General features: G+C 42.8%; 1 protein-coding gene across 1 annotated transcript; it reads right to left on the bottom strand.

Moving 5' to 3' along the window:
* Positions 1-13,926: 13,926 nt before the first annotated feature.
* Positions 13,927-15,591, bottom strand: Cavin3 (caveolae associated protein 3). The gene is made up of 2 exons (XM_070035185.1): positions 15,094-15,591; positions 13,927-14,538 (listed from the first exon to the last, which is right to left on the bottom strand). The coding sequence occupies exons 1-2, from the start codon at positions 15,475-15,477 to the stop codon at positions 14,128-14,130; spliced, it is 795 nt and encodes a 264-aa protein (XP_069891286.1). The 5' UTR covers positions 15,478-15,591; the 3' UTR covers positions 13,927-14,127.
* Positions 15,592-25,562: the final 9,971 nt, after the last annotated feature.

The raw sequence follows: 25,562 nt of genomic DNA on the forward strand, positions 1-25,562 counted from the left end.
ATATGGACAGTTAGAGGAGAAAACAATGGGAAATAATAAAAGCCAAAACTTTTACTCAAATGACATAATTGTCCTCTCTCTCCTTCCTCATTTTTTTCTTTTTTATGCTAACTCCAGGGTTGAACTCAGGACCTCAAGCTTCTGCTGGGCTTGTTCACTCACAGGTGGCCCTCTACCATGTAACATATCCTCACTCTTGCATTTTGCTGATTAATATTAAGAAGATAAAATCTCTTAGGCTTTTCAACTCAAACTGGTTTTGAACTGAGATCCTCAGAGCTTAGCCTCCTACATAGCTGGAATTACCAGAATAAGCTAGGGCTACTTGGCTAAATGACATCATTCTTCATTCAAACTTTCTGCTTATACTTTTGCTACTAGTGTCTTTTTCTTTTGGTTTTGAGTTTTTTGTGTGTGCGTGCATAGTTGAGAAATATCTGCCACCTAAGCTCACATAATATTCTGCCAATTTTAAAGACAAATTCTATCAAATTAAATAATTCATGCTTTGTGTATAATGGCCCTTCACATGCCACATATTCACTCTGCAATAACAAAGAATCCTGTCTTAGCAAAGGAAATGGGGTAGAAGTCAAGGTTTTAGGCATGGATGGTGTTGTAATGGAGATGTGCATATTGTCCGGATTCATTGACGATCTGTAAAGGAAATGTTAAATAGCTTAGCATCGCTAGCTCATGCTTATATTCTTAGCTACTCAGGAAGTAAAATATGAAAATTGTAAGACACAGACAAAACTAGAAGACTCTTGTCTCCAGGTAACCAGCAGAAAATCAGAAGTGGAGGCATAGCTCAAGTGGTAAAGTGCCAGTCATAACAAAAAAAAAAGCTGAGTGAAAGCATGAGGTCCAGTACTGAGAGGAAACAAGTTATTACATTGTTGCCACGTATGTATATGCTAGTTGTAAATTGATTATTTTAAATCGAAGTATTCTGTTCAAGATGTGTATGTTTAATCTTTCTACCATTCCATGAGAAAAAGTTGGGCGGTGAGTAAAATGGATATCTTCTGACCTTGTGATTATGTGTCAGTGTTTCCAACATAGTTTGCTCAAATTGATATGAAAACACTCAAAAATACTTACATTCATAAATATAAGAACCTTCTTTCATAAACTTTTAAAATGAAGAATATGTTTTAAACCGGAATGAATGTGTGATTTATGTGTGTGAAAAGTTGAAACATTTCAAGTCTTACCAGTTTCTCATTAAATGTGTGATTTGTCTGTGAAAAAGTTCTATTCCTTCTGTCTATTCCAGAATGATTTGTAGTTCTCAAGTATAGAGGAGAAATAAAAGGAATTCCACCAAAGGAAGTAAAATGCCACCGTGAATTAAACTGTGTCTTCAACTATATCCTGTCTTTCAGAATGGTCTTTCCATGAATCTTCTCTGGGGGAGAAATCTGATTTTGAGAATCTGAATCAAACAACATATCAGGGTTGGAAAAAAGAAACCTAAAATAAAACATGCCAAAAAAATAACCCAGAAGTTTCTTCCACACAGATTCTTGTGGGAGAAAAGAAGGAGGTAAGAGACTTTGGTCCAACAGTTAAAAATCCTGTCTGACGCAGTTGTTCCAAAATCCAGAAAGGAAATGAATCTGTTGCAATGCGATGGAGAAATTCCTGAAGGAGGCTTCTTAAATGAAGGTGTACAATTTCAACATAGTAACTTTTAGATTAAATGTTAAGTTTTAAACCCAGAACGGTAAGGATAAATGCATATAATAGAACTGAAAGATGTAATTCTCTCAATCAAGACTTCCCTCATTTGAAGCTGCTAATTAAAATAGAAAATGGAACCAAATGGGCATAGCTCCGTGGTAGAGTTCTTACCTGGCATGTGTAAGGCCTGGGTTCACAAAGGAAAAAGTGTGTATTGGTCAAAACAAGTTATCTGTAGTCATTAGTACTTAATGGTGGCAACATACTTTATCTCTTATTGTAATTATGCTTGGCATGATAGCACCCCTCTATAATCCCAGCACTCTGGAAGCTGTGGCAGGAGGGTTATGAATTTAAAGCCAGCCTGGGCTTCATGTTGAGTTTGAGGCCAGCCTAGGCTATCTCAAAACCAAAATAATAATGACAATAACAAGAATAATAATACAGTTAATATTAACATGATACTTCAGTTAATTTTACATCCCAAGTGGCCTGTTCCAGGACCCTCTGTGAAATGAAGTTATGTAAATCAAGAAGTTATATAAATCAAGCTAAGATTATCCATCTGCTTCATTGTGCATACAAGTGAGGAAGGTCTATAGAAACCCATAAACAACAAAAATCACATAGTACATTAAAAATAGCAATTCCCCTTATGATATATCCCCTGTTGTCACTGTATTTGTTTTTGGTGCCCTGCATCTTGTATATACATTTATCTAATTTGGGGAGGGGAAGGAAAATAACAAAATGCTGAAATAAGGATATAGGATGACCCATTGTAACAATGAGATGTACAAAACACTGTTGAAAATGAGCTTTACAACTTTGGCGGGGGAGGGGGGGTAAGGGAGAAATGGGAGAAGAGTGGAAAGGAAGGGATAGTAAGGAAAAAACAAAGGAGGGGGTAACAATGTTCAACAAGAAATGTACTCATTACCATACTCATGTAACTGTCACCCCTCTGTACAGCATCTTTACAATAAAATAATTTAAAAGACAAATAAAAATAAATCCATAAACACCATGATTTACAATAATAATATAGAATTCCTCACAAAATACCCATGCTAAAGAGACACATGATAGCTTAAATAAAAATACCAACCAGAATAACATAATGCAATCTCATAGGACCCTGGAAGTTTTGCTATTATTTTCAAATGATTGCATAGACTATGATTTCCATGTATCATCTTAAGAATAATCTTGAAGTAAGAAAGAGAAACATAAACGCAAACTAGGTCCATCTTTGATGAGACTAAGGAACATCTAAAAGTCCAATCCCAAACAGGAAGTGCTATCAACAGCAGTAAGATCAAGGCCTAATCAAAACCGTGAATCATATGGACACACAGTTAGTAGAACACACACCTCCAAGGTGAATGGGCACCTTCAGAAGTGCAAACCAACTTTATCTAGCCTGTAGCAATGAGAATAAGGTCCATGGCTGCTGACAGTTGTCAGCTCTCACAGGAGTTGAGCTTGCAGTGCTGGTCCAGGAACTTCTTCCTTCGTGGCCAGGACAAAAGGGAGAGAAATAGAGCACAAATACTAGATGTATATATGTGAAAAAATAAAGTGAGACACTTTGTGTGACTTGAGGGGAGAAGAAGGTGACAGGGAGGTAGAATGACAGAAGGGTGACTGATGAGCTCATGTACAGGAAGTAGAGCTGTGGCTCAGTGTTGGAGTGCTAGCCTTGAACAAAATAGCTCAAGGACAACATCCAGGCTCTGCCTTCAAGCCCCAGGAACTAGCACCAAAAAAGATACACTGTACACAGACACCGACTGTCAAATTGTAACCCCCTGTACAGCCATCTGCAGATAAGAAATAAATTTTAAACATCTAAAAGCACATTTTTTAGCACAGAGCTCTTTTTTCTTTCTAATTTAAAAATGATAATAAAATGTTTTCAGCTGGACACAATGGCACACACCTTACCATCTGAACACGCAGAAGGCTGAGGCAGGAGGGTTGTGAATTCAAAGACAGTCTGGTTTACACAGCAAAGAAGTTATCTCAAGAACAAAAACTGTCATGAGCCCATACAATTAGTGAGGACCTCTGCACTCTGTGCTGCATACTGAGTCAGCCCAGAGAAGAAGCATTGGAAAGCATGGGGCATGGTTCAAATGGTATGTAAGTCGCTGTAACTAACCCTGAGTTCATACCTCTGTACCACAAGATGATGGAAAAGAGGAGGGCGTGCAGAAGGAAAAGGAGGAGAGGAGAAAGAAGAGGAAGGGAAAGACAGAAAGAGAGGTTGGGGGAGGAGGAGGAAAGGAACAGAAGAAGAAGAAGGTGTTAAACTGAGTGGTGTTAAATCGAAGTTGTTAAACTTGAGGTCTGGGGTCTTGTTCATCCGTGCACTTTTTCCGCAGTATCTCCTCACCTTTAAAACTCATACAGGTAAACTAAAACAATTCACAGAAGAAAGGTCAGGAGCTGGAGTGGTGTAGATGGTACAGCATTTGTCTAGCACATCCCAAATGTAACCCCCAGTATTGTTGGAGAAAGAAAAAGACAAAGAGATAGGGGAAAAAGGGAAAGAGGGAGGGAGGAAGGAAAGGAGGGAGGAAGAGAAGCAGGCTGGAAGGCCGACAGGCAGGTCAAGACTTGAATAAAAACATCACAAGGAATACTTGGGCAGAATTGTTGATAGATGGTCCTACGTGGGTCAGTTCCATATGCCCTGCTGAATTTAGACTCCACCAACACCTACACCACAGAAATATATGAATCTGGTTGTACAGATGTTCCTGAAGGAGTCAACTGCCACATATGAGAAATCACAGAAGCAAATTTTGAACACAGTATAACAAGTTTTCAGTCAGTTAAGATTATCCCAAAATAGAACTGCCTGAGAGGTAATGAGTTCTTTGTCTCTGGACTCTAGCCAGTTCAGGCCAGCTATGGGTGGACAGCAAGATGATAGAGGATGGTTTTGAGTTGGAATGGCAGATGGTTTCAATGGTTTTTGAGTTCTCTCCAATATTGAAGCAATGTGATTCCTCCTCTCACAACAAACGAAAGCCAAGAGAGAAAAAAGAAACTTCCTGCCGTGGATGTGTATATTTTTACCCTATAGGAAGCAATCACAACAGAAAATGAGCAAGCTGGGTTAGACATTATCTTTACCCATTCTAAGGTCTGATGGTGCTTTCTCTCACAGAGTTGGATTCAGGACGAAAAACTCTTCTAGCTATATTATTTAGTTCCTTCACACTTAGATTCTTTTATTTATTTTTATTTTTTTATTGTGAAAATACTGTACAGAGGGGTTACAATTACAAGGGCAAGATAATGAGTACATTTCTTATCAAGCATTGTAGCCTCCTCCTTTGTTTCCCCTTCCCATCCCTTCCCATCCTCCTCCGCAATGGGTCCACCTGTATCCCTATTTAAACGATTTGTTTTTCCCCTTCCCTCCACAAATTATACTGACATCAAATACAGTGAAAGCAGGAGCTATACTGTGGGGGAGGGACATACAAAGCAACAAAGAAATAATCTTATAAATGTGTTAGAAACAATTGCATAAAAGAAAAAAAAACATTTGAACACATATCTTAGGGTTCATTTCCCTAACATCAACTTATCTGACCTTTTCGGCTTGACTCAGACATACACCAGTAATTGCAAATAAGGGAAACCATGGGACCTATGTTTCTTTGGGCCTGGCTTACTTCACTTAATAGAATTTTTTCCAAGCCTTTCCATTTCCTAACAAATGGGGCAATGTCATTCTTTCTGATGGAGGCATAGAATTTCATTGTGTATATATACCACATTTTCTTGATCCATTCATCTACTGAGGGGCATCTGGGTTGGTTCCATATCTTAGCTATAGTAAATCGCACTTAGATTTTTTTTAAAAAGAGAAATTAATGAGTCTAGCACTCAAGTTAATCAGTGCTTTCTGAGTTTTCCCAGATCAGCTAATCATGCTGGAATGACAAATTTGTACTTCTAGCCAGAAGAGCTTGAAAGCCAAATTCTGATCTTTTGTAATTCACCAGGTTAGAGTTCTTTCCACCAACTTAAAAAGCTGCTGTGTTGATGCTGCTGGATGAGAGAGGAGTACTCCGCCTCAATGTTTCCCCACATACCCTTTTTGTACCAGTACTAAAACTTTAACACAGGGCCTCACACTCTTGCTTGGCTTTTTCCCCCGCAAGACTGGTGCTTTACCATTTGAGTCACAGCTCTACATTCAGCTTTTCGCTGGCTAATTAGAAATAAGAAGTTCATGGACTTTTCTGCCCCAACTAGCTTCAAAACTCTATCCTTGGGGGCTGGGAAGGTGGCTCAGTGGTAGAGTGCTTGCCTTGCATGCATGAGGCCCTGGGTTCCATTCCTCAGCACCATATAAGCACAAAAAAAGTCAGAAGTGGTGCTATGGCTCAAGCGGTAGAGCGCTAGCCTTGAGCTGAAGAGCTGAGGGACAGTGCCCACGCCCAGAGTTCAGGCCCCACGACCAACGAAAAAAAAAATCCCTTTATCTTCAGATCTCAGCCTCCTTAGACACCAGGATTAGAGGAATGAGCCACCAGTGCCTGGGATCTACTGCTTTAATTTATAATCATAATTCACTAACATTATAGCTGCAACAATCTAGAACATACTGCAACCAAGTAGTCTGTAATGAAATTGAATTTATTTTTTAGCTTGATTCCTTTATTTGCTAATGTAGATGAATGAGAAACCCAAGCCTTTGGGAGTTAAGAGACCAAGCTATTTTGTGTGCAAAAAGTACAGTCTGACTCTTAATTTTGTCTGTGGGTTAGAAGGGAGAAATCAAGTAGATTCCTAGGAATTTGAAAACATAAAACATTTATTTTTTTTCCCTTGGAGATAGAAAAATGAGCCTGCTCAAATCTGCCCCTCCAAAATGTTTGCTCTTGAAATGACTGGCTGGTGGGAAGTTGGGAGCTGCAGGAAGAGCCCTTAATTTTCTCTAGGTGAAATAAAGCTACTGTAGCATCCCTACCCTCCATGAAAGGGCCCCTGACCCTCTCCTCCTCTCTATCCCTACTATCTTCCACTAACAGCTCTTACCACCAAGGAAACTGGGGAGTCCAGAGACAAGCAGCATCAACTAGGACACTGGTACTCCCACAGCGACATCTTAAGGCCATAAGGAGCAATAGCAGCAGATGCATAAAGGGTGAGAGACAAGAGACTGCAAAATCTAGGGAGAGACATTACTGATGCCACCGCTGATGGAGAATGGGGACTTAAACTCTTCTCACTGAATCTATGAAAATAGAAAAGGAAATGTGACCCTTCTTGAACTCAGGTGTCAAGGAGTAATTCATACTTATAACTCTGACCCTAGTATTACTAGTCAATTTCTTCATCTAAACTATACATCTGCGACCTTAATCGGTTTTCTTGTCCTAAGACTTGTAACTAGATGCCCTTTCTTCATGTGTTTATGTGTTTATATGTTTATTTGCCTTGTATGCCTACTAATTACCTGTCGTCTCCTCTTTTTTTTGGGGGGGGGGAGTCCGGTCATGGGGCCTGAACTCTGGGCCTGGGCGCTGTCCCTCAGCTCTTCAGCTCAAGGCTAGCGCTCTACCACTTGAGCCACAGCACCACTTCCGGTTTTTTTCTTTTTGCTTATGTGGTGCTGAGGAATCGAACCCAGGGCCTCATGCATGCAAGGCAAGCACTCTACCACTGAGCCACTTTCCCAGCCCTCATCTCCTCTTATGAGAGTTTAATTTCATCTAGGCAAGCATCTTGTCTTTCTGATATGCCACTATATCTACAGCTGTTAAAACAGTGCCTGGAAGCCAGGCGTGTAATGTACACCTGTGATCCTAACACTTGGGAGTCCAAGACAGGAGAATCATGAGCTCAAGGCCAGCCTGAGCTACATAGCAAGATCCTAGGTTGAAAGAAGAAGAAAAAATAGAAGAGAACAAGAATGCCTGACATACACAGATTTCAGAGTTTTATTTTTGCAGTACTGGGGGATTGAACTCTACCACTACCACTATCAAGTTCACTAACACTGTCACATCCCCAGTCCAATTTCAGGACATTTTGAATGGGTAGCTAAATTAATTATGCAGAAACTATGTTCCCTGAGCTGGCATGGTAGTATATACGTATAACCCCAGCAACTGGGAGAGCCAGGTAGAAAGACTGTGAGCTCAAGACCAGCCTGGAATGTATGGCAAGAACATATCTAAACTTAAAAAAAGAAAGGGAAGAAGAAAGAAAGGAAAAAAGGAAGGAAGGGAGGGAGGGAGGAAAGAAAGAAAGCAAGGAAAAAGACCTGATAGTAATGACTTATACCTGTAATCTTAACTATTCAGAAGATAGAGATCCAAAAGATAATAACTCAATTCCAGCCCAGGCAGAAAAACTCAGGGGACTCCATCTCTGAAACAACCATCAAAAAGCCACCAAGCTCCAGTGGCTCATGCCTGTTATCCTAACTACACAAGAGGCTGAGATCTGAGGTTCACAGTTCAAAGCTAGCCAGGGCAGGAAAGTCCATGAGACTCTTATCTCCCATTAAATCACCAAAAAGTCAAAAGTGGAGCTGTGGTTCAAGTGGTAGAGCACTAGCCTTGAGCTGAAAATGCTCAGGGACAGCACCCAGGCCCTGAGTTCAAGCCCCAGGACCAGCAAATACACACAACAACCACACACAAAAAAAAAGGTTACCAACCAAGCAAACAAGCTAAGCAAGAACAAGGCCACGAGTTCAAATCTCAATGCCAGAGGAGGTGGGGGGGGGAGGAAGGGAGAAAGGAAGGGAGGGAGGAAGGAGAGAAGGAAGAAGAAAGATGACATTCTAGATACTGTTCTAGGCACTTTATTCACTTAGTCCTTGACACAGTGCTGTTGAAGGCTGTCAGCCCCTCTATAGATGAGAAAACAAAGGACCCCAGTGATTAACTGACTCCATGTTTTCCATTTTACTATTGCCCTTTCCCAAGAACACTTTCTTAAACGCCTTTCCTCTTCCTACTTGGCATCATTCCCCTTCCCTCTTTGTTCACAACATAACCTCCATACAGCTATCAGCGCATTTATGACATTCATTGTAACTATTAGTGCTTGAATCTCCCTCTAACTCTGACATCCTTGAAGGCAGAGATGATCTCATCTTGGTGATCAGACTTAGCACGGCCTGGAACATAAGAGTCTTTCACAAGTATTTCCATGACAGTGAATGAATGAAAGGTTGATAACCTTCGGCACTCCCCTTACTCCTCACTGTACATCAGAGAGACTCTTGCTTTACTGCTGCAGATCCTATCTCCAGCCCTTTAGGAAGTTGTATGTGTGGCACTGTGTTTGCTATGGGAATAAAGCATTGAATAAAGCATTCCTATTCAAAGGAGGTCCAGTCTAGTCAAGTGGGGAAGGAAAGCAGCAACAATCATAACCACGGCCTTTAGCATTTAGGAGAGTGCCAGTGGTGCTTTGGGAGCAAGGAAGGGAAACACCTGATCTTGTTGTGCCTTGTTGAATTTTTCAGGACAATAGAAATGAGACAGAGTGACTCAGCCTGGGTCCTACTACTTGGGAGGCAGAGACAGTCAAGAATGAAACCCCCTAGATCAAGATGCATTGTATCCATAAACTGCTTTGCTAAAGGCAACTCCTTTGTACAACTACTTAAAGATAATTTTTAAAATAAAGTTGAAAGAAAAAGCTTCAAAACGGAATTCTACAAGGCCTTCAAAGCAGAGTTCATACCAATACTCCTCCAACTCTTCAATGAAATTGAAAGAGAAAGTTCACTACCGAACTCATTCTATGAAGCCATCATAACCCTCATCCCAAAACCAGGCAGGGACTCATCAAAGAAAACTATAGACCCATTTCTTTGATGAACATTGATGTAAAACTTCTCAACAAAATTTTGGCCAATCGACTTCAACAATTCATCCAAAAAATCATACACCATGATCAAACAGGATTCATTTCAGGGATGAAAAGCTGGCTCAATATACACAAATCAATTAATATAATTCATCACATCAACAAGAGCAAGGATAAGAACCACATGGTTATCTCAATAGATGCAGAAAAGCATTTGACAAGATCCAACACCCCTTTATGATGAAGGTTCTGGAAAAATTAGGAATCCAGGGAACATTCCTCAATACAATAAAGGCTGTATATGACAAACCTACAGCCAGCATTATACTTAATGGTGAAAAACTAAAGCCATTTCCTCTTAACTCAGGAACAAGACAAGGATGTCCACTCTCTCCACTTCTCTTCAATCTAGTATTAGAATGCCTAGCTACAGCAATAAGACAAGATGCAAACATAAAGGAGATCCAAATAGGGAAAGAAGAAGTAAAAATCTCCCTCTTTGCAGATGACATGATTTTGTATTTAAAGAATCCCACAGACTCTAGTCCCAAATTATTCAAGCTGATTTGAAACTTTAGCAAAGTAACAGAGTATAAAATTAACCCTCAGAAATCAATGGCTTTTCTGTATGCCAACAATGAGAAAAGTGTGGCTGAAATTAGGAAAGCAACTCCATTTGTAATAGCCCCACAAAAAATAAAATACCTAGGAATTAACTTAACCAAAGAAGTGAAGGACCTTCATGATGAAAACTTTAAAAACCTGAAAAAGGAAATCAAAACAGAACTTAGAAAGTGGCAAAAACTCCCATGCTCCTGGATTGGGAGGATCAACATCGTAAAAATGGCAATACTTCCCAAGGCTATCTACAAATTCAATGCAATACCTATCAATATTTCAACTTCATTCTTCAAGGAAATAGAAGAGGCAATCCAAAAATTCATATGGAACAATAAAAGACCCCGAATAGCAAAAACAATCCTAAACAGAAAGAACAGTGCTGGAGGAATATCAATACCAAATTTCAAACTCTACTACAAAGCCAGAGTCATCAAAACAGCTTGGTACTGGCACAAAACAGACCTCAGGACCAATGAAATAGAATTGAAAACCCAGAAATGAACCTACAGACCTATAGCCATCTAATCTTCGATAAGGGAGCTAAAAAAAATAGAATGGAAGAAAAACAGCCTCTTCAGTAAATGGTGCTGGCAAAATTGGTGAACTACTTGGAGAAAACTAAAGCTAGATCCTTATATATCACCCTGCATCAGAATCAACTCCAAATGGATCAAAGACCTCGGAGTCAAAGCAGACACTCTGAAAACATTACAGGATGGAATAGGAGAAACCCTAGGTCTCCTTGGCACAGGCCGAAATTTTCCTAATAGAGATTCAGAAGCACAACAAATCAAAGAAAGGTTGCACAAATGGGATTGCATAAAATTGCAGAGCTTCTGCATGGCAAATGACATAGCCAGCAAGATCTACAGAAAGCCCACGGACTGGGAGAAGATCTTCACTAGCCATACAATGGACAAGGGTCTCATATCTAAAATATACTTGGAACTCAAAAAATTAAATCCCCCAACAACAAATCTTCAAAGAAACAACGACCCAATAAATAAGTGGGCTAAATATTTAAAGAGAAATTTCTCTGAAGAGGAAAGAAGGATGGCCAATAGACACATGAAGAAATGCTCAACCTCCCTAGCCATAAAAGAAATGCAAATCAAAACAACATTGAGATACTCCTCACCCCAGTTAGAATGGCTATAATCAAGAACTCTAATAACAACAGATGCTGGAGGGGATGTGGACAGAAGGGAACCCTATTGCATTGTTGGTGGGAGTGTAACCTTGTTCAACCACTTTGGAGAGCAGTATGGAGGTTCCTCAAAAGACTCCACATAGAGCTCCCCTATGACCCAGCAATCCCACTTTTGGGCATTTACCCAAATGTTCACAAACAAGACCACACTAAAGCTACCAGCACGACTATGTTTATTGCAGCATTATTTACCATAGCTAAGATATGGAACCAACCCAGATGCCCCTCAGTAGATCAATGGATCAAAAAAATGTGGTATATATACAAAATGAAATTCTATGCCTCCATCAGAAGGAATGACATTGCCCCATTTGTTAGGAAATGGAAAGATTTAGAAAAAATTATATTAAGTGAAGAAAGCCAGGCCCAAAGAAACATAAGTCCCATGGTTTCCCTTATTTGCAGTAACTAGTATATGTCTGAGTCAAGCAAAAAAGGTCAGATAAATTGATGTTAGGGAAATGAACCCCAAGATAAGGATTCAAATGTTTTTTTTCTTTCATGAGATTGTTTCTAACATATTTATAAGATGATTTCTATGTTGCTTTGTATGTCCCTCCCCCACAGTATAACCCCTGCTTTCACTGTATTTGATGTTGGTATAATTTGTGGAGGGAAGGGCAAAAACAAATTCTTTAAATAGGGACACAGGTGGACCCATTGCAACAATGAGATGTACAAGTCATTATGTCAAAAAATGAACTTTACAACTTTGGTGGGGGGGGGTTGGGGGAGAGGAGGGAGAGCATGGGAAGGGATGGGAAGGGGAAATAAAGAGGAGGCAACAATGCTTCATAAGAAGTGTACTGGTTATCTTGTCCATGTAATTGTTACTCCTCTGTACGGTATTCTCACAATTAAAAAAAAATTTTAAAAGGAACTTTACAACTTTTGTCGGGTGGGGGAGGTGGGGGGATGGGAAGGGATGGGAAGGGGAAACAAAGGAGGAGGCTACAATGTTTGATAAGAAATGTACTCATTATCTTGCCCATGTAATTGTAACCCCTCTGTATTTTCATAATTAAAAAAAAAAGCTTCAAAAAAGTGATGCAACTAATTGATGTTTAAAAATGTAGAAAAATAAGATAAACCAAGAATATTTATATGTACTACATTTATTTAAATGAGCCACTAGAAAGATGCTAAGCATCTTACAACAGAAACAAAATATGCACTTAAAGAAAAAGCAAAACCAGAACTACAGTTCTCATGGTAAAAAACCAGCATGTAGGTACTTTTGTATGACATTAGTTGTTAAACAGGCAAAACTCAAAAAAAAAAGTGCATTAAACAAATGTTTGATCATTTCTTCTAAGTCTATTCTTCACCAATGGGAACAATTTAAAAGAAAGGTTTATTTGGGCTCAAGATGTCAAAGATGTCAGTTCAAGGTCAGCTAGACCCACTTTGGGCCTGGGGAGAGGCAGAATATCATGATGCTCACCTCATGGTGAACAGGAAACAGAGAGAAAAGGGACAGAAGACTGGAAACATCTTTCTATGGTATGTTCCAGGGACCTACTTACTGCAACTAAGCCTCACTAAGCAGGATGCTTTCCACCACCTCCCAATAATGCCATCACATCAGGAGCCATTCCAGGTTAGATCAGAACCTCTTCTCAAATGCCCATCAGCTGGCAACCAAGCTGTCCACACACGAACCTTCAGACCACACCTTACATTCAAACTACAACAAAATCTGAGAAGGAAAAATGTGCTGTCTATCTGATATTTGGTGCATTCATATATTATTTCAGATATGAAGACTTGTGAGATTTTGCTTTACTCCTTCCCCTTATGAGATCCATTCATGATGCTGTGTCCATGTTTGTGCAACGCTAGTTTGTTTTAGGCTTTTTGTTGTTGTCGCTGTTAGTTCTTTTTTCTTTTTCTTTTGTCATAGGGCTTGAACTCTGGGCCTGGGCGGTGTCCCTGTGCTCTTCAGCTCAAGGCAAGCACTCTACCAGTTGAGCTACAGTGCCACTTCCAATTTTCTCGTGGTTAATTGGGGATAAGAGTCTCACAGACTTTCCTGCCCAGGCTGGCTTTGAACTGGGATCCTCAGATCTCAGCCTCCTGAGTAGCTAGGATTACAGGCCTGAGCCACCAGCCAGTGGCCCTGCACCCTACATTGTTAGTTCTGCTGATGGCCCATGCCTGTAGCTCACTACTTGTAATTCTAGCTACTCAGAAGGCTAGATATGAGGACCTTGGTTCAAAGCCAGCCTGAGTAAACAAGTCCAAGAGACTCTTATCTCCAATTAACTTGCAAAAGCCTGGAAGAGGAGTTGTGATTCAAATGGTAGTGTCCACCTTGAGCATAACGTGAGGTCCTGAGTTCAAACCCCAGTACATGCACACAAAAAAAGGGGGAAAACGTGATTATCCACAAGGAAAGTGTTTAAGGAACAAGTGGCCCACAGCCTATTTCTACGTACCACTGGAGTGGAGCCTAGGATTCAGTGGGAAGTGGAGAAACATTTATGAATTTTTATTGGTGTTTTTTTTTTAAACTTCCTTCTCCACCCTCACCCTTTCACATAGAGTCTAGATTAGATATAATTATTTTTATTGATGGTGAATGCCAAGTACTGTTTTAGAGCATATTAGCTCCCCCCGCCCCCAAAAAAAAAGCCAGGAAGGGAGAGCCAGAGCTAGGCAGTGGATACAGAATTCGCTCCTTATTTGGATGTGAATGCTACATTCAGGAAGGATTTATTTTAAGACAAGGCACCCACCCCGTGGAGACAGCATCAGGCTGCACTCTCTATTTGGAGCAGAGCCCCGTCGGCCGCCCCGGGCCTCTCAGGATCTTCCTTGGTATCTTGCGGAGGTTCCAGAGCAAACTCCAGCACAGGCTGCGCTGCAGGCTGGGCTTCGGGCTGGCCGTCCGCGTTCCGGCCAGGCCCAAGGCGAGGCGGCTTGGCCGGTGTGGGTGGAGGCGCGTCAGGGCCTTTCCGCCCCGAAAGGGCCCTCCGCAGGCTCTGGACCTTTTGCAAACCGGTGCGCCGCAGCCGCTTCGCGCGGGACTCCACCGGACCCTCCTCATCGGAGCTCTCGCCAACTTCGGCCTCTGGTTGCTCTGGACCCAGGTCGGACTGGTCAGCCGGGCCCGAGGACTCAGACGCCTTCTGGAAAGCGCTAGCTGGGATTTCACCCTCCTCCTGCAAGTGACCACATGATCACATGGACCCTGCACGTCCCAGACCCGGGGCAGCGGGAAGAGATTTCACCAGGGGAAGCCGCCCCACACTTTACCTATGCAACCAGAGTAGGGAGGGAAAGGGCTGGCCCGGGAAGACCAGGAAGGGAGTGGCAGAGGGGCGGAGGGAGGGCTACGAGGAGTGAGCCAGGCCCGGTTAGGGCGGCAGACCGAGATCCAGGCCGCGTGGGCCCAGCGCACTTTCACCACCGTTATTTTTCCTGTGGGCACACGGGCTGGAACTTGGCCCACATTCCCCGGACGTGCCCGAGCTGGATCTTGGCAGGCGGGGCTCGGGCGTGTGACACGCGGAGGAATGGGGGCTGGGGGCTGGGAAGCGGGGTGCGGCTCTTGGGAGCCCGTTTGGCAACTGGGGGGCTGCGCCCTCGGGGCCCCGGCGTGGTGGATCTGTTAGGCCAAAGGGAGGCCGGGAGGAGGAGAGGGAGAGGGTGGTCCCCAAGCGGTGACCCAGAGGCGGGAAGAGGCCCCAGGTTAGGGGACGCCTAAGGTCACTGACCTTGAAGAGCAGGACGTGCAGCTTCCCGCGCGCCACCAGCAGCCCGTGATTGGCCTCCAGCCGCTGCACCTGGGCGGCGCGGCGCAGCGCGCGCTCCTGGGCCGCGTCGGCGTGCGAGCCCACGCGCTCCGCCTTCGCCAGCAGCTGTGCCAACGTGTTGCTGGTGGTGTCGTGGCTACGGCTCAGGGCGCCCAGGCCGCTCTGGATGCGGCGCACCGAGCCCGCCAGGCCCCCCTGCCTCTGGGCCAGGCCGCCCTGCCTCTCCAGCAGCGCCTCCAGCATGGAGGCCAGCTTCTCCAGCAGGGTCACCACCGTCACGGCATGCACGGGGCCTCCAGCCGGCTCCCCGGGCGCAGGCCCCCGCTGCACAGTGCTCTCCCCCATGATCCCGGATCGTCCTGCCTGCCTGCCCGCCGGGCTGCCCTCTGCGTTAGGGCTGCCTTTCTCCCGGGCTCCTCCCCAGCTCCAGCCCCGGGTGACTCAGGCAGGCGGAGTTGGCCTTCTCCCCCGGCTGGGGAAAGGGGAGGGAGGCCAGGGTGGGGGCGGGATGATGGCCGTGGGGTCCTTTGGAGGAGCTCCCGATGCTGTTGCCCCGCCCCGGGAATCCACAGAGAAGCAGTTAGGCCCCAAGTCGCCCCCTTTTACCCTCCTGCCTTCCCTACCCCCACTCTGCGAACACCCCCCCCCCCCACACACACACATACTCCTCGGGCGAATCAGGGAAAGTTTTATTTCATGCATCTAGAGGATAGAGAAACTGCTAGCTAGCGAGGCCTAAAGACAGCCAGAGGGGCGCCTGTCACCTTCTACCTGTGTAGCCTCACACATCCCTGAAGACTGTAGTTGGATGGAGACCCCCCTAGGTCCCCTCCCGTCGGGGCTGTGCGGGTGGACCAGAGGCCGAGGCTCTAGGCTCAGATGTATGCTGAGGTCCCAGACTTCACTTTGTGATTACTAAAGCTGTAAAAATGAGCTGGCCTGTGGGCAGGCGGGGCATCCTGTGGGATTTTCCTAATAGTCATTGCCAAGGTTTAGCCGTGGGCTTCATTTCTTGCTTCTCTGCTTCTTAGCATTGAGGAATATGTTCTATTTTCTTTATCTTTTCCTTATCTTTCTTGGGGCTTCTTGGATCTACCGAAACCGTGGGTTCAAGTATGGACTGGTACCTCTCTCTGTTTTGATGGAGATTGACTGAGGATCCTACTGAGAGGGTACCCCTCCTTCTCCTGAAAGAGGTGAGGATATCTGTTAAGAGCAAAAATTTGAAATTGCTATTGAAGAGAGAGAGAGAGAGAGAGAGAGAGAGAGAGAGAGAGAGAGAGAGAGAGAGAGAGAGAGAGAGAGAGAGTTAATGGTGGGAGTTGTGAATCGGTAGTATTGTTGGTTTGGAAAATTCCCAGGCCTCACTCGTCTTTATTAGCAAGACTCGGCAAGCTGATTGTAGTCTCACAAATCTAAGCAATCCATTGATCCAAATGATCTCTCTTGCACTTCCTCTCCTCTTCAAACTTAAGAGAGTCACTCTGTGAAAGAAATTGTAGAAGAAACCCATGTCACTATAGTGGTTCTGTAAGATCAGAGGCTGCACTTACATAGAAATGTAGCCGAGGGTTGTCAACAATCGCCAGAAATCTGATGGTGCTTGCTTAAGAGAAAATGGCTCCCATGGGAATCCCTGTACCTTGCAGTGGTTCCACATCTGGGGAGAGAGGGGGACCAGTTAGGAATGTGCCAATGAGCATCCCTTCAAACAGAGTTAAGTGGAAAATCCAACTCAAATGCTTCTTAAGAACAGGAAATCCAATTCAAACATAATTTAGCTACCATATTGGGCAAATTCTGGTTTCCATAAACTGGCTTCAGGGGTAATGAGGGAGACACAAATGACTGGACAGGAGGACAGGACAAAGGAAGAGTGTTAGGCTTTTCAGTCTCTCTTAGTTGAAAGCACTTGACATGCCAAAAGACCATACTTCCAGGAATCATTTTCCTAAGCCCCAGAACATTCATTTGGCCCCACAAATCAAGCAGGTAAAATGAAAATGAGGTCTTGTGATTTCTGCCTCTCCTACCCAGATGGTTTGAGGAGACAGGTAGAAGGTATATCCTATAAGGAAAACTATAGCAGGAATACTTTGAGATTTGGGACTAAGGTAACACCATCAGCCACTGAGAACCAATACTCCTTTTAAAATATGACTGCAAACTTACCACTGGATGCTAGTAGAGTGATTCACCAGAGGTCACTGGGTTATTTGTGCCTTAGAACACTTTTATCTCAGAGAGCAATACAGCCTAATATTCTCCAGTTGTTAAATAGAGCAAAGATCAAAAAATGAAAGATGTCTATGTGAGTTCATTATACAAGGAACACACTGATCCTGGACATTGCTTTCAGATACCCAGACAAAATAGGGCATCCTTCAGGGACTTAACATTTGAGTTAAAAGTAACAATGTAAAGGCTGGATCTAATCACCCATACAGCAGGGAATGAGCTTCGGGGGACAGGCACTACCTTCCACCTTTTGTCACAAACATCCTGCCTACGGAAGGGGTAAGGCCATTCCAAACAATGAGCTCTGTGACACTGACAGTCATTAAAACCATTTTTTTAAAATCATTTAAAACCATTTTAACTATGGAGCAGCAGGAAATAAGAATATTTTGCCAACTTTAAGCAGAAATTAAGATATCCATATGGATGGAAGACCCCCCCCCAATGGCTTAGTATGAGTAAGAGAGTAAGGAATTCCTTTGATGACAAGAATCAGGCATACTGCTTCCAATGACCATTTTTGTACTTCAAACATCTTGTGTATTGAATAATGACCCCCAAGAAAGATTTAACCAAGCCCTAACTCTCAGCACTTATGAATGTGACCTTAATTAGATAAAGGATTATTGCAAATATCATCTAGAGATAAGATCATCCTGAATGTAGGATGAACCCTAAATCTAATGGCTATTGCCCTTGTAACAAGAAAAAGACAAAGAAACTCAGAAAAGAAAATAATAGAGACAGAAATTGGAGGGCAGAATCAACAATAGCCGCTACAAGTTAGGAGAGATATGTGGCCCACAGTGTTTTCTAAGAGCAGGTGGCCTTGCTGACACTGATTTCAAATCTCTGCCCTTCAGAACTATGGGGAAGCATATTGTGATTGCGATAATTTGTCATAGCAGCCATAGGAAACTATACATGTAGACATCTACCAAAAGCATTGGGCAGGAAAAAAACCCTACATAACAAAGAAACCAATCAAGATGTGATAGAAACACCTTGCATCTAACGTAAGACTGGGCTTGACAGAAATGTAGAATTTTGAAGGATGTACTGGTTGCTGAAGAAAATTTTTTGAATATGGGAGTTGGGCCACTCCTCAGAAATTTCTTGGGATGTAACCCCTTTGTACATCACCTTTATAACAACAATTAAAATTTTTTAATGTCTTGGGACATCCCAAAAGGCAGAAATCCTGGAAACAGTTACTGAATAGACTCTATTGAACCTCTTTCTGTATTCTAAGGAATTAAATGCTTTATAAACTAATATGACACTTCTCAACTACAATCTCCACTCTAGGCCTACATTTCACTACCCATGTGATAAATGACAAGGTAGATCATTTGGGAATGGTGTGTTCTATCTCCCATAGGGAACTCTCTGGACTGAGAGATACAATGGGAAATGGAAGAGAGGTTGGAACCAAAATGCCATAGGCAGCAATCCCAGGTGGGTGATGATTTATAGGAAATGATCTATCGCTGGAGCTCTGCAATTACTTTTATTTAGTATTAACATCCTCCTCAGTACCTGCAGGTAGGCCCAAGGAAGTTGACATCATCGTGAGCCACCCACATCTACATGGAAAATAATATGACTTATAAATATTAGTTGGATGGTGTTTAGGTACTGGCCTTCATTTGAAAAATGCAGTCACTTATTTGGTGTCTAAAGAAGAGATAGTAGAGGCTGGGAAGGTGGCTTAGTGGTAGAGTGCTTGCCTTATATGCATGAAGCCCTGGGTTCAATTCCTCAGTACCACATACACAGAAAAAGCTGAAAGTGGCGCTGTGGCTCAAGTGGTAGAGTGCTAGCCTTGAGGACAGAGAGGCTGAGGGACAGTGCCCAGACTCTGAGTTCAAGCCCTAGGACCAGCACCCTCCCATTCCCACTAAAAAGAGAGATAGTAGCTAACTGATTGGATTAGGAAAATGGGAGAAGAAAATTTACCCCAGAAAAAGAACAGCATTGGTTCCTCCATTCACCCCACTGCAGAACAGCTGGCATATTTTAGTCATACTACACAGTGCAAATTACCCTCCTGGAGATTTTCTTATCTTGAATTCATTAGATTTTTTTTGAAGAACAGGAAGATGCTCTGAGTCAGACCATATGTACAATAGTTAATTCGCTAAGCCACGCAGATATGGCAGTTCACAGACCTTAAAGAGGGTAAAAAAAATATGTCAATAGGTCTGCCTGCTTACCAGGCAGGTGAACACGGTCCCCCGGATGGGTGGGATGGTACCTGAGACTAATACCGCAGCTCCCAGTTAAACATGATGCTATCACAGTGATCCGTTTAATTGCCCCACAGACAAAATTCTATGCAAAATGAATCTGCCATCCATCTGCTATTCAGTTTGTAGGAGTTGCAGCTTAATCCTTGTTATTGTGGGGAGTTTGATGAAGGAAATGTTCATTGCTGCAGGTACCACACAGGCTTCAAAGATGTCCTTCCTGCCACAAGTTACATCTAACCCATATAATGCAGGAGCTAAAGAGCACTTGGCAAAGCACTCTTGCTCCATGAGGATGTTGAGGGCTGCACTGGTCCAACCCTGGACCACGCGAGAGGAAACAGAACTAGTCTTAGAGTTGTGTCCCCAATAAAGTCGATTCAGCCAAAGATTGTTTTGCCTGGAAGCAAATTGTGGGATACATGCTCTGTGTTTGTGGGACTGTCACAATGAAACATCCCCTTCTCCAACTAATATGCACTATAAGTAATATTTTAAAGAATTTTTGTTGCTGTTGTCTCTGGGCACCATGGCTCAAACCTGTAATCCTACCTACTCAAGAAGTTGAGATATGAAGATTGAGGCTTGATGCCAGCCAAGCAAACAAATCTACAGTCCTCTTATTTCCAGTTAACTAGCAAAAAAGCCAGAAGTGAAGACATGGCTCAAGTGGTAGGGTGCCTACCATGAGCAGAAAAAGCTGAGCTGAGAGCAAAAGGTCCTGAGATTAAGCCCCAGAATCAACACACACACACACACACACACACACACACACACACACACACACACACACACACACACACACACACACACACACGGGATCAGTTGGGATGGGCACAGTCTATTGTTTATATCAATTCAATTAACTGTCACAATCCTTTGAGAAAGGCGATTTTACTATCCTATTTCACAATGAAGAGACAGGAAAACACAGAAGTTAGTTTAATTGATGAGCTCTGACAAATAGCAGAGCAGAGATCCAACCCAGCCATCTGCTCCTTAAACAAATAAACCATGCAACCAAAAATATCACAGAGGCTAGCAATGCAGTCTGAATCCAGTCAAGTCAATTTGCTGGAAATGAAAGACAAGCCACCTAACTTTTTACATAAAGCCCTAAATAGTCTCTCAATTTCATGTGCCGTGAGGATTACAGAGGAGACGGGACATGTCCAGGAGCCTCTAAGTGGCAAATCAGGGTTGTAACCTAATCTAAAATAAAATGTATCTTCATTTCTCAGAGACAAACCCATTCCTCCAGCTACCCCCACCCCGTGCTCTGCCCAAAGGCCCTATTACACACATATTTAACATTAAACATGTTGAACATGAATGGTTACAGGCTAGGCCACTCCCACAATACTTGAGTCAGTATGGAATTTCAACTTCACCAGTGCCAGTGGCAGGGGATTTGTAGGTGTCTAGCATTGCCAGATTTAGCAAACAAAAATACAGAGCATCTAGTTAGATTTGATTGTCCAATTTAACTTGACAAATTTGAATCCATGTGAATGAAGCGATGTGTAGGCACATACTACAAATGGAATGTGAGTATATCCCATGCGACATACCCCAAAATAACTTATTTGTTGTTTATGCAGAATTCAATTTGAATTGAGCATTCTGTATTCTGTCAATGCGAGCTCAGTAAACAGTGTAGAAGAAGTAAGAAGACAAGTGAAGAAGAGTGCAGGGAAAGGTTACTATGAATTTGAGGCTTCCGAAAGGCTTACTTGAGGGTACTTGGTTGGTACCGGCACCTGCAAGAACTTTGAGGGGAGCAGACCCCCCACACCTGGGTTCTGTTGGGAGGCCTAGGTTTCAATATGTCTGTGTGATTCCTAGCTGGGTCACTCCCTGGTTGTGCCCCCTGAAGTAGGTCTTGCTACTTTTACAAAACAGTTAAGCTGAGCTCCAGGGGCTATAATTCTAACTATTCAGGAGACTAAGATCTGAGGATCACAGTTTGAAGCCAAGGCAGGAAAGTTTGTGAGACTTTTATCTCCAATGAGCCAGCAAAAAGTTGAAAGTGGAACTGTGACCCAAGTGGTAGAGCTCTAGCCTTGAGCCAAAGAAGTGGTAGAGCTCTATCCTAGGTCCTCTAGGATAGCACTTAGGCCCTGGATTTGAGTCTAGTGCTGGTAGAAAGAAAGAGAAAGAAAGAAAGAAGGAAAGGAAGGAAGAAAGGAAGGAAGGAAGGAAGGAAGGAAGGAAGGAAGGAAGGAAGGAAGGAAGGAAGAAAGAAAGAAAGAAAGAGATAGAGAGATAGAGGGAGGGAGGGAGAGAGGGAGGGAGGGAGGGAGGGAAGGAAGGAAGGAAGGAGAGAGGGAAGGGAGAGAGAGAGAAAGAAAGAGAGAGAGAGGGAGGGAGGGAGGGAAGGAAGGAAGGAAGGAAGGAAGGAAGGAAGGAAGGAAGGAAGGAAGGAAGGAAGGAGAGAGGGAAGGGAAAGAGAGAGAAAGAAAAGGAAAGAAAGGGGAGGAGGAAGGAAGAAAAGGAGAGAGGGAAGAAAGGAGGGAGGGAGGGAATTAATAGTGATCCTGATCACAACAATGTCACATAACAAATTGTTTCCCATTCCCATTTGTTCTCTGATTGTTGGAGTCTGTTGTAAAATGAAATATTTTTAAATGTTGATGTCTTCTGAATGCTGGGTAATTTGAATAATGGTGTATGACTGGCAGCAAGCAGGACCTCAGATGGATTTGATAAGAAGGAATAAATCCCTGAATGCACACAGAAAAGCTTCTTGGCAATCCTATCTGCCAATTACTTCTCCCTAGGAAGCTGTACCTACCCACATCACCTAGCCTCTCTGACCTTCATACCTTTCCTCAGGCCACCCACAAAAAAATGGGGTGTGGCAGAAAACCTGGTAAAATGCTGCCAAAGCATGAGTAGATGTTATGGAAAAGTCATGGAGAAATGGGACCTGAAAGAAAATTCTCAAGGTGGACTTCCTGATATTTTTTGAGTAGGAGTTGAAAATTTTTCCCAAACCTGGCCAGCTAGGGTCAGGGGTCCCACAGCTCTCTCCTCAACCCTGCCTTGGCTGCCTTTGAGCCAGGATCCTCAGATCTCATCCTCCTGAGTAGTAAGGGTTATAAGCATGAACCACTGATACCTGGCTCTGTCTCATTTTGAAAATCACTCTAGAATCATTAGAATGATGACAGAAAGAAATGTTTTAGGTGTCCAATATTGTGAAAGACAGAGGGAAGGAGAGAAGAGAAATAGATGAAGACCTGAGTTTAAAAATCTCAGAAAACAAATGTATATATATATATATATATATATATATATATATATATATATATACATATATATATACATATATATATATACAATTTTTTAAAAACTAAATTTAGTCATATAATGATGCTGCAGGATTTGAAGTTCAAGTCCAGCCTAAGCTATATTGTGAGATCTTGTCTCAAAAAAAAAAAGTCAATTAAAAATCTGGTACCAGGGGCTGGGAAGATGGCCCAGTGGTAAAGCACTTGCCTTCCATGCATGAGGCCCTGGGTTCAATTCCCCAGCAACACATAAGAAAAAAAGCCAGAAGTGGTGCTATAGCTCAAGTGGTAGAGCGCTAGCCTTGAGCTGAAGAGCTGAGGGACAGCGCCCAGGCCCAGAGTTCAGGCCCCACGACCGGACACCCCCCCCCCCCGCAAAAAAAAAATCTAGTATCAGCACTGGTGGTATGGTTTAAGTGATAGAATGTCTGCCTGACCAGTGCAAGGCACTGAGTTTAAATTGTACTCCTCATAAAGAAAAATAAATCATGTGATCAATGAGATAAGGAATCAATGGTTACACTTAAGAAGTAAAGCTGATCTCACTACCAGAGAAATGATCATTGCATTGCATCAGAAAAGACTGCTTTCTAGTCTCTGCTGGTGAAAGATTATGTGCTAATTTTTTAACAAACAAGGGCATATATATATGGGAGGAGTAGTAAGATTGGCCTTTATTGATCCCTTGTATGTTACTTATGTACCTACACTTGTTAGAATTCCAAGTGAACTGACTTAAACTGCCCTATTAAAGAGTTTGAACCTTCGGTGAGTTAGCTTAGAATTGTGCTAAGGTAGAAATTACCTTTGTCCACTAGATATGCAGCACACAAAGCCATGTCAGCCATGTCTCTACCGTTCTGCCTATGTCCCTCCATGCATTTGTTAACATGGATCCCAGCCAACTCTCACTCTTTGGCAATGAACACATGTCTGTTCAGCCTACTGAGGCCTCTTTCTTAATGAGAGACTCAACTGCTCTACACCATGCCGCAATGCTGGGTTCACCACTTACTGTCTTTTAAGTCTTGATGCTTACCAAACTACTTGCCAGAATCCATTTCTCTTAGAGACAGAACTAGTTGGTTGCAAGACACATGAACTATCTCAGTTACCTTAAAGGGAAGATGAGTTTATTGAAAAAGAATATTGGTGGCAATCCCAGTTCCAAAGCATACTACTGGAAGAATTTATTGAGTCTGGAGCTTTTCCTGAATTAACAAAAGGGGGGAGCCATTAAAAGATAATATAGCGTATTTATTATTTCAATAGCTTCCTAGGCAGAGCAGGAAAGAAACCAGACCTTGATTCTGCACAATAATGGGGCCCAGGAACTCTGGGGAAAAGGCAAAATGTCCCTCTAATTGAGGAAATATATCCTTTCTCCATATGAGTTCAGATTGTGCTCTCTAAAAATTAATGTCTATTCCTGGGAACAGTGCCTGAGCTAATATAACAATTCTGTTAATCAAATGGGTTCATCTGATTCCTGCTCACACATGTAGGAATAGTGAAATGGAAATTTGTCCAGGAAAATCTAAACCCATAACGAATTACAGATTGTCCTCTTCTTACCCCTACTCCCTACCTTCTATACACACAATTCTGCAGTAGCAATCCTTTTAACTGGTTGAAGGTATAAGGCTCCTACCTCAAATTAACACACTCAAATTCCTCCTCCAGAATGTTCAGCAATTGCCTTTTCTTTCTCCTACAGATGTTTTGCAGTCCTTAATTTATTAGCTTCCACCTCAAATGAGCTAGTACGGAAAGTTCTTTCACAAACTTAACAGTAATCTTCAGCAAATCTGGTGGGTATAAATTCCTCTATCTCATAAGCCTAGATCCAGATGGGTCATCTCAAAATTAAGGGACTACCAGAAATGCCAGCAAAGAGCCTCTTTATCTCTTATCATCACCTTTCTCTCTGTGTCCCTGACTTATTCTGCTTCCCCTGTAGCTAAACTTCCTGTAGCTACTAACCAACAAAGCTCATGGTGGGAAAATGGTCACCCTTGTCCAGCAACTGCCTACCACCAAACAATTTCAGTTGCTGGTTTTGAGTCTTAGTAAAATTTTTTGCAAGATGAAGAGAAGGCATTGATCAAGACACATTGTACACGTAAGTGGCTTTGCTGTGTGGCAAGTCCTTTGTACAACTACTTAATGATAATACAAATACTTTTCAAAAAAGCAAGATGACAAGAAGGCATCTACGTGGTAACCCAGGGGTGAGGTAAAGAAATATACATGGTCCCCGTGCACAAATCTTACAGAATCTGTGAGGGTACACTAGTAAGCTTTTCATTGCTCTGACAAAATACCTGTGAAACAACCTAAAGAAGGAGTCACTTTGGCTCATGGTTTCAGAGGCTCCATGGTCACTTGGCTCCATTGCTTCTGGTCCACATGCTATAAGGCACAGCATCACAGCAGGAAGTCAGGGCAGGGGGGGGGGAGGCGGGATGACTTACCCACTTCCTGGCACCCAGGAAGCAGAGATAGACAGACAGAACAGGAGGTGGAGGAGGAGGAGAAGGAGAAGGAAGAGGGAGAGGAAGAAGAAGAGGAGGCAGAACAACAGCAAGAGCACTAACAAGAAGCCAGAAACAGAGCCCTTAAAGTCACATTCCCCAAGCTGCTTACTTCT

This window comes from Dipodomys merriami, unplaced genomic scaffold, assembly GCF_024711535.1.
Source record: "Dipodomys merriami isolate MVZ:Mamm:240054 unplaced genomic scaffold, mDipMer1.0.p SCAF_25, whole genome shotgun sequence".
NCBI classification, from domain to species: Eukaryota; Metazoa; Chordata; class Mammalia; order Rodentia; family Heteromyidae; genus Dipodomys; species Dipodomys merriami.

Coding starts and splice junctions, on each gene's coding strand:
- Cavin3 (XM_070035185.1), bottom strand. CDS start 15,477: ATGGGGGAGAGCACTGTGCAGCGGGGGCCTGCGCCCGGGGAGCCGGCT. Junction 14,539..15,093: donor TGCACGTCCTGCTCTTCAAG/GTCAGTGACCTT, acceptor GGTCACTTGCAG/GAGGAGGGTGAAATCCCAGC.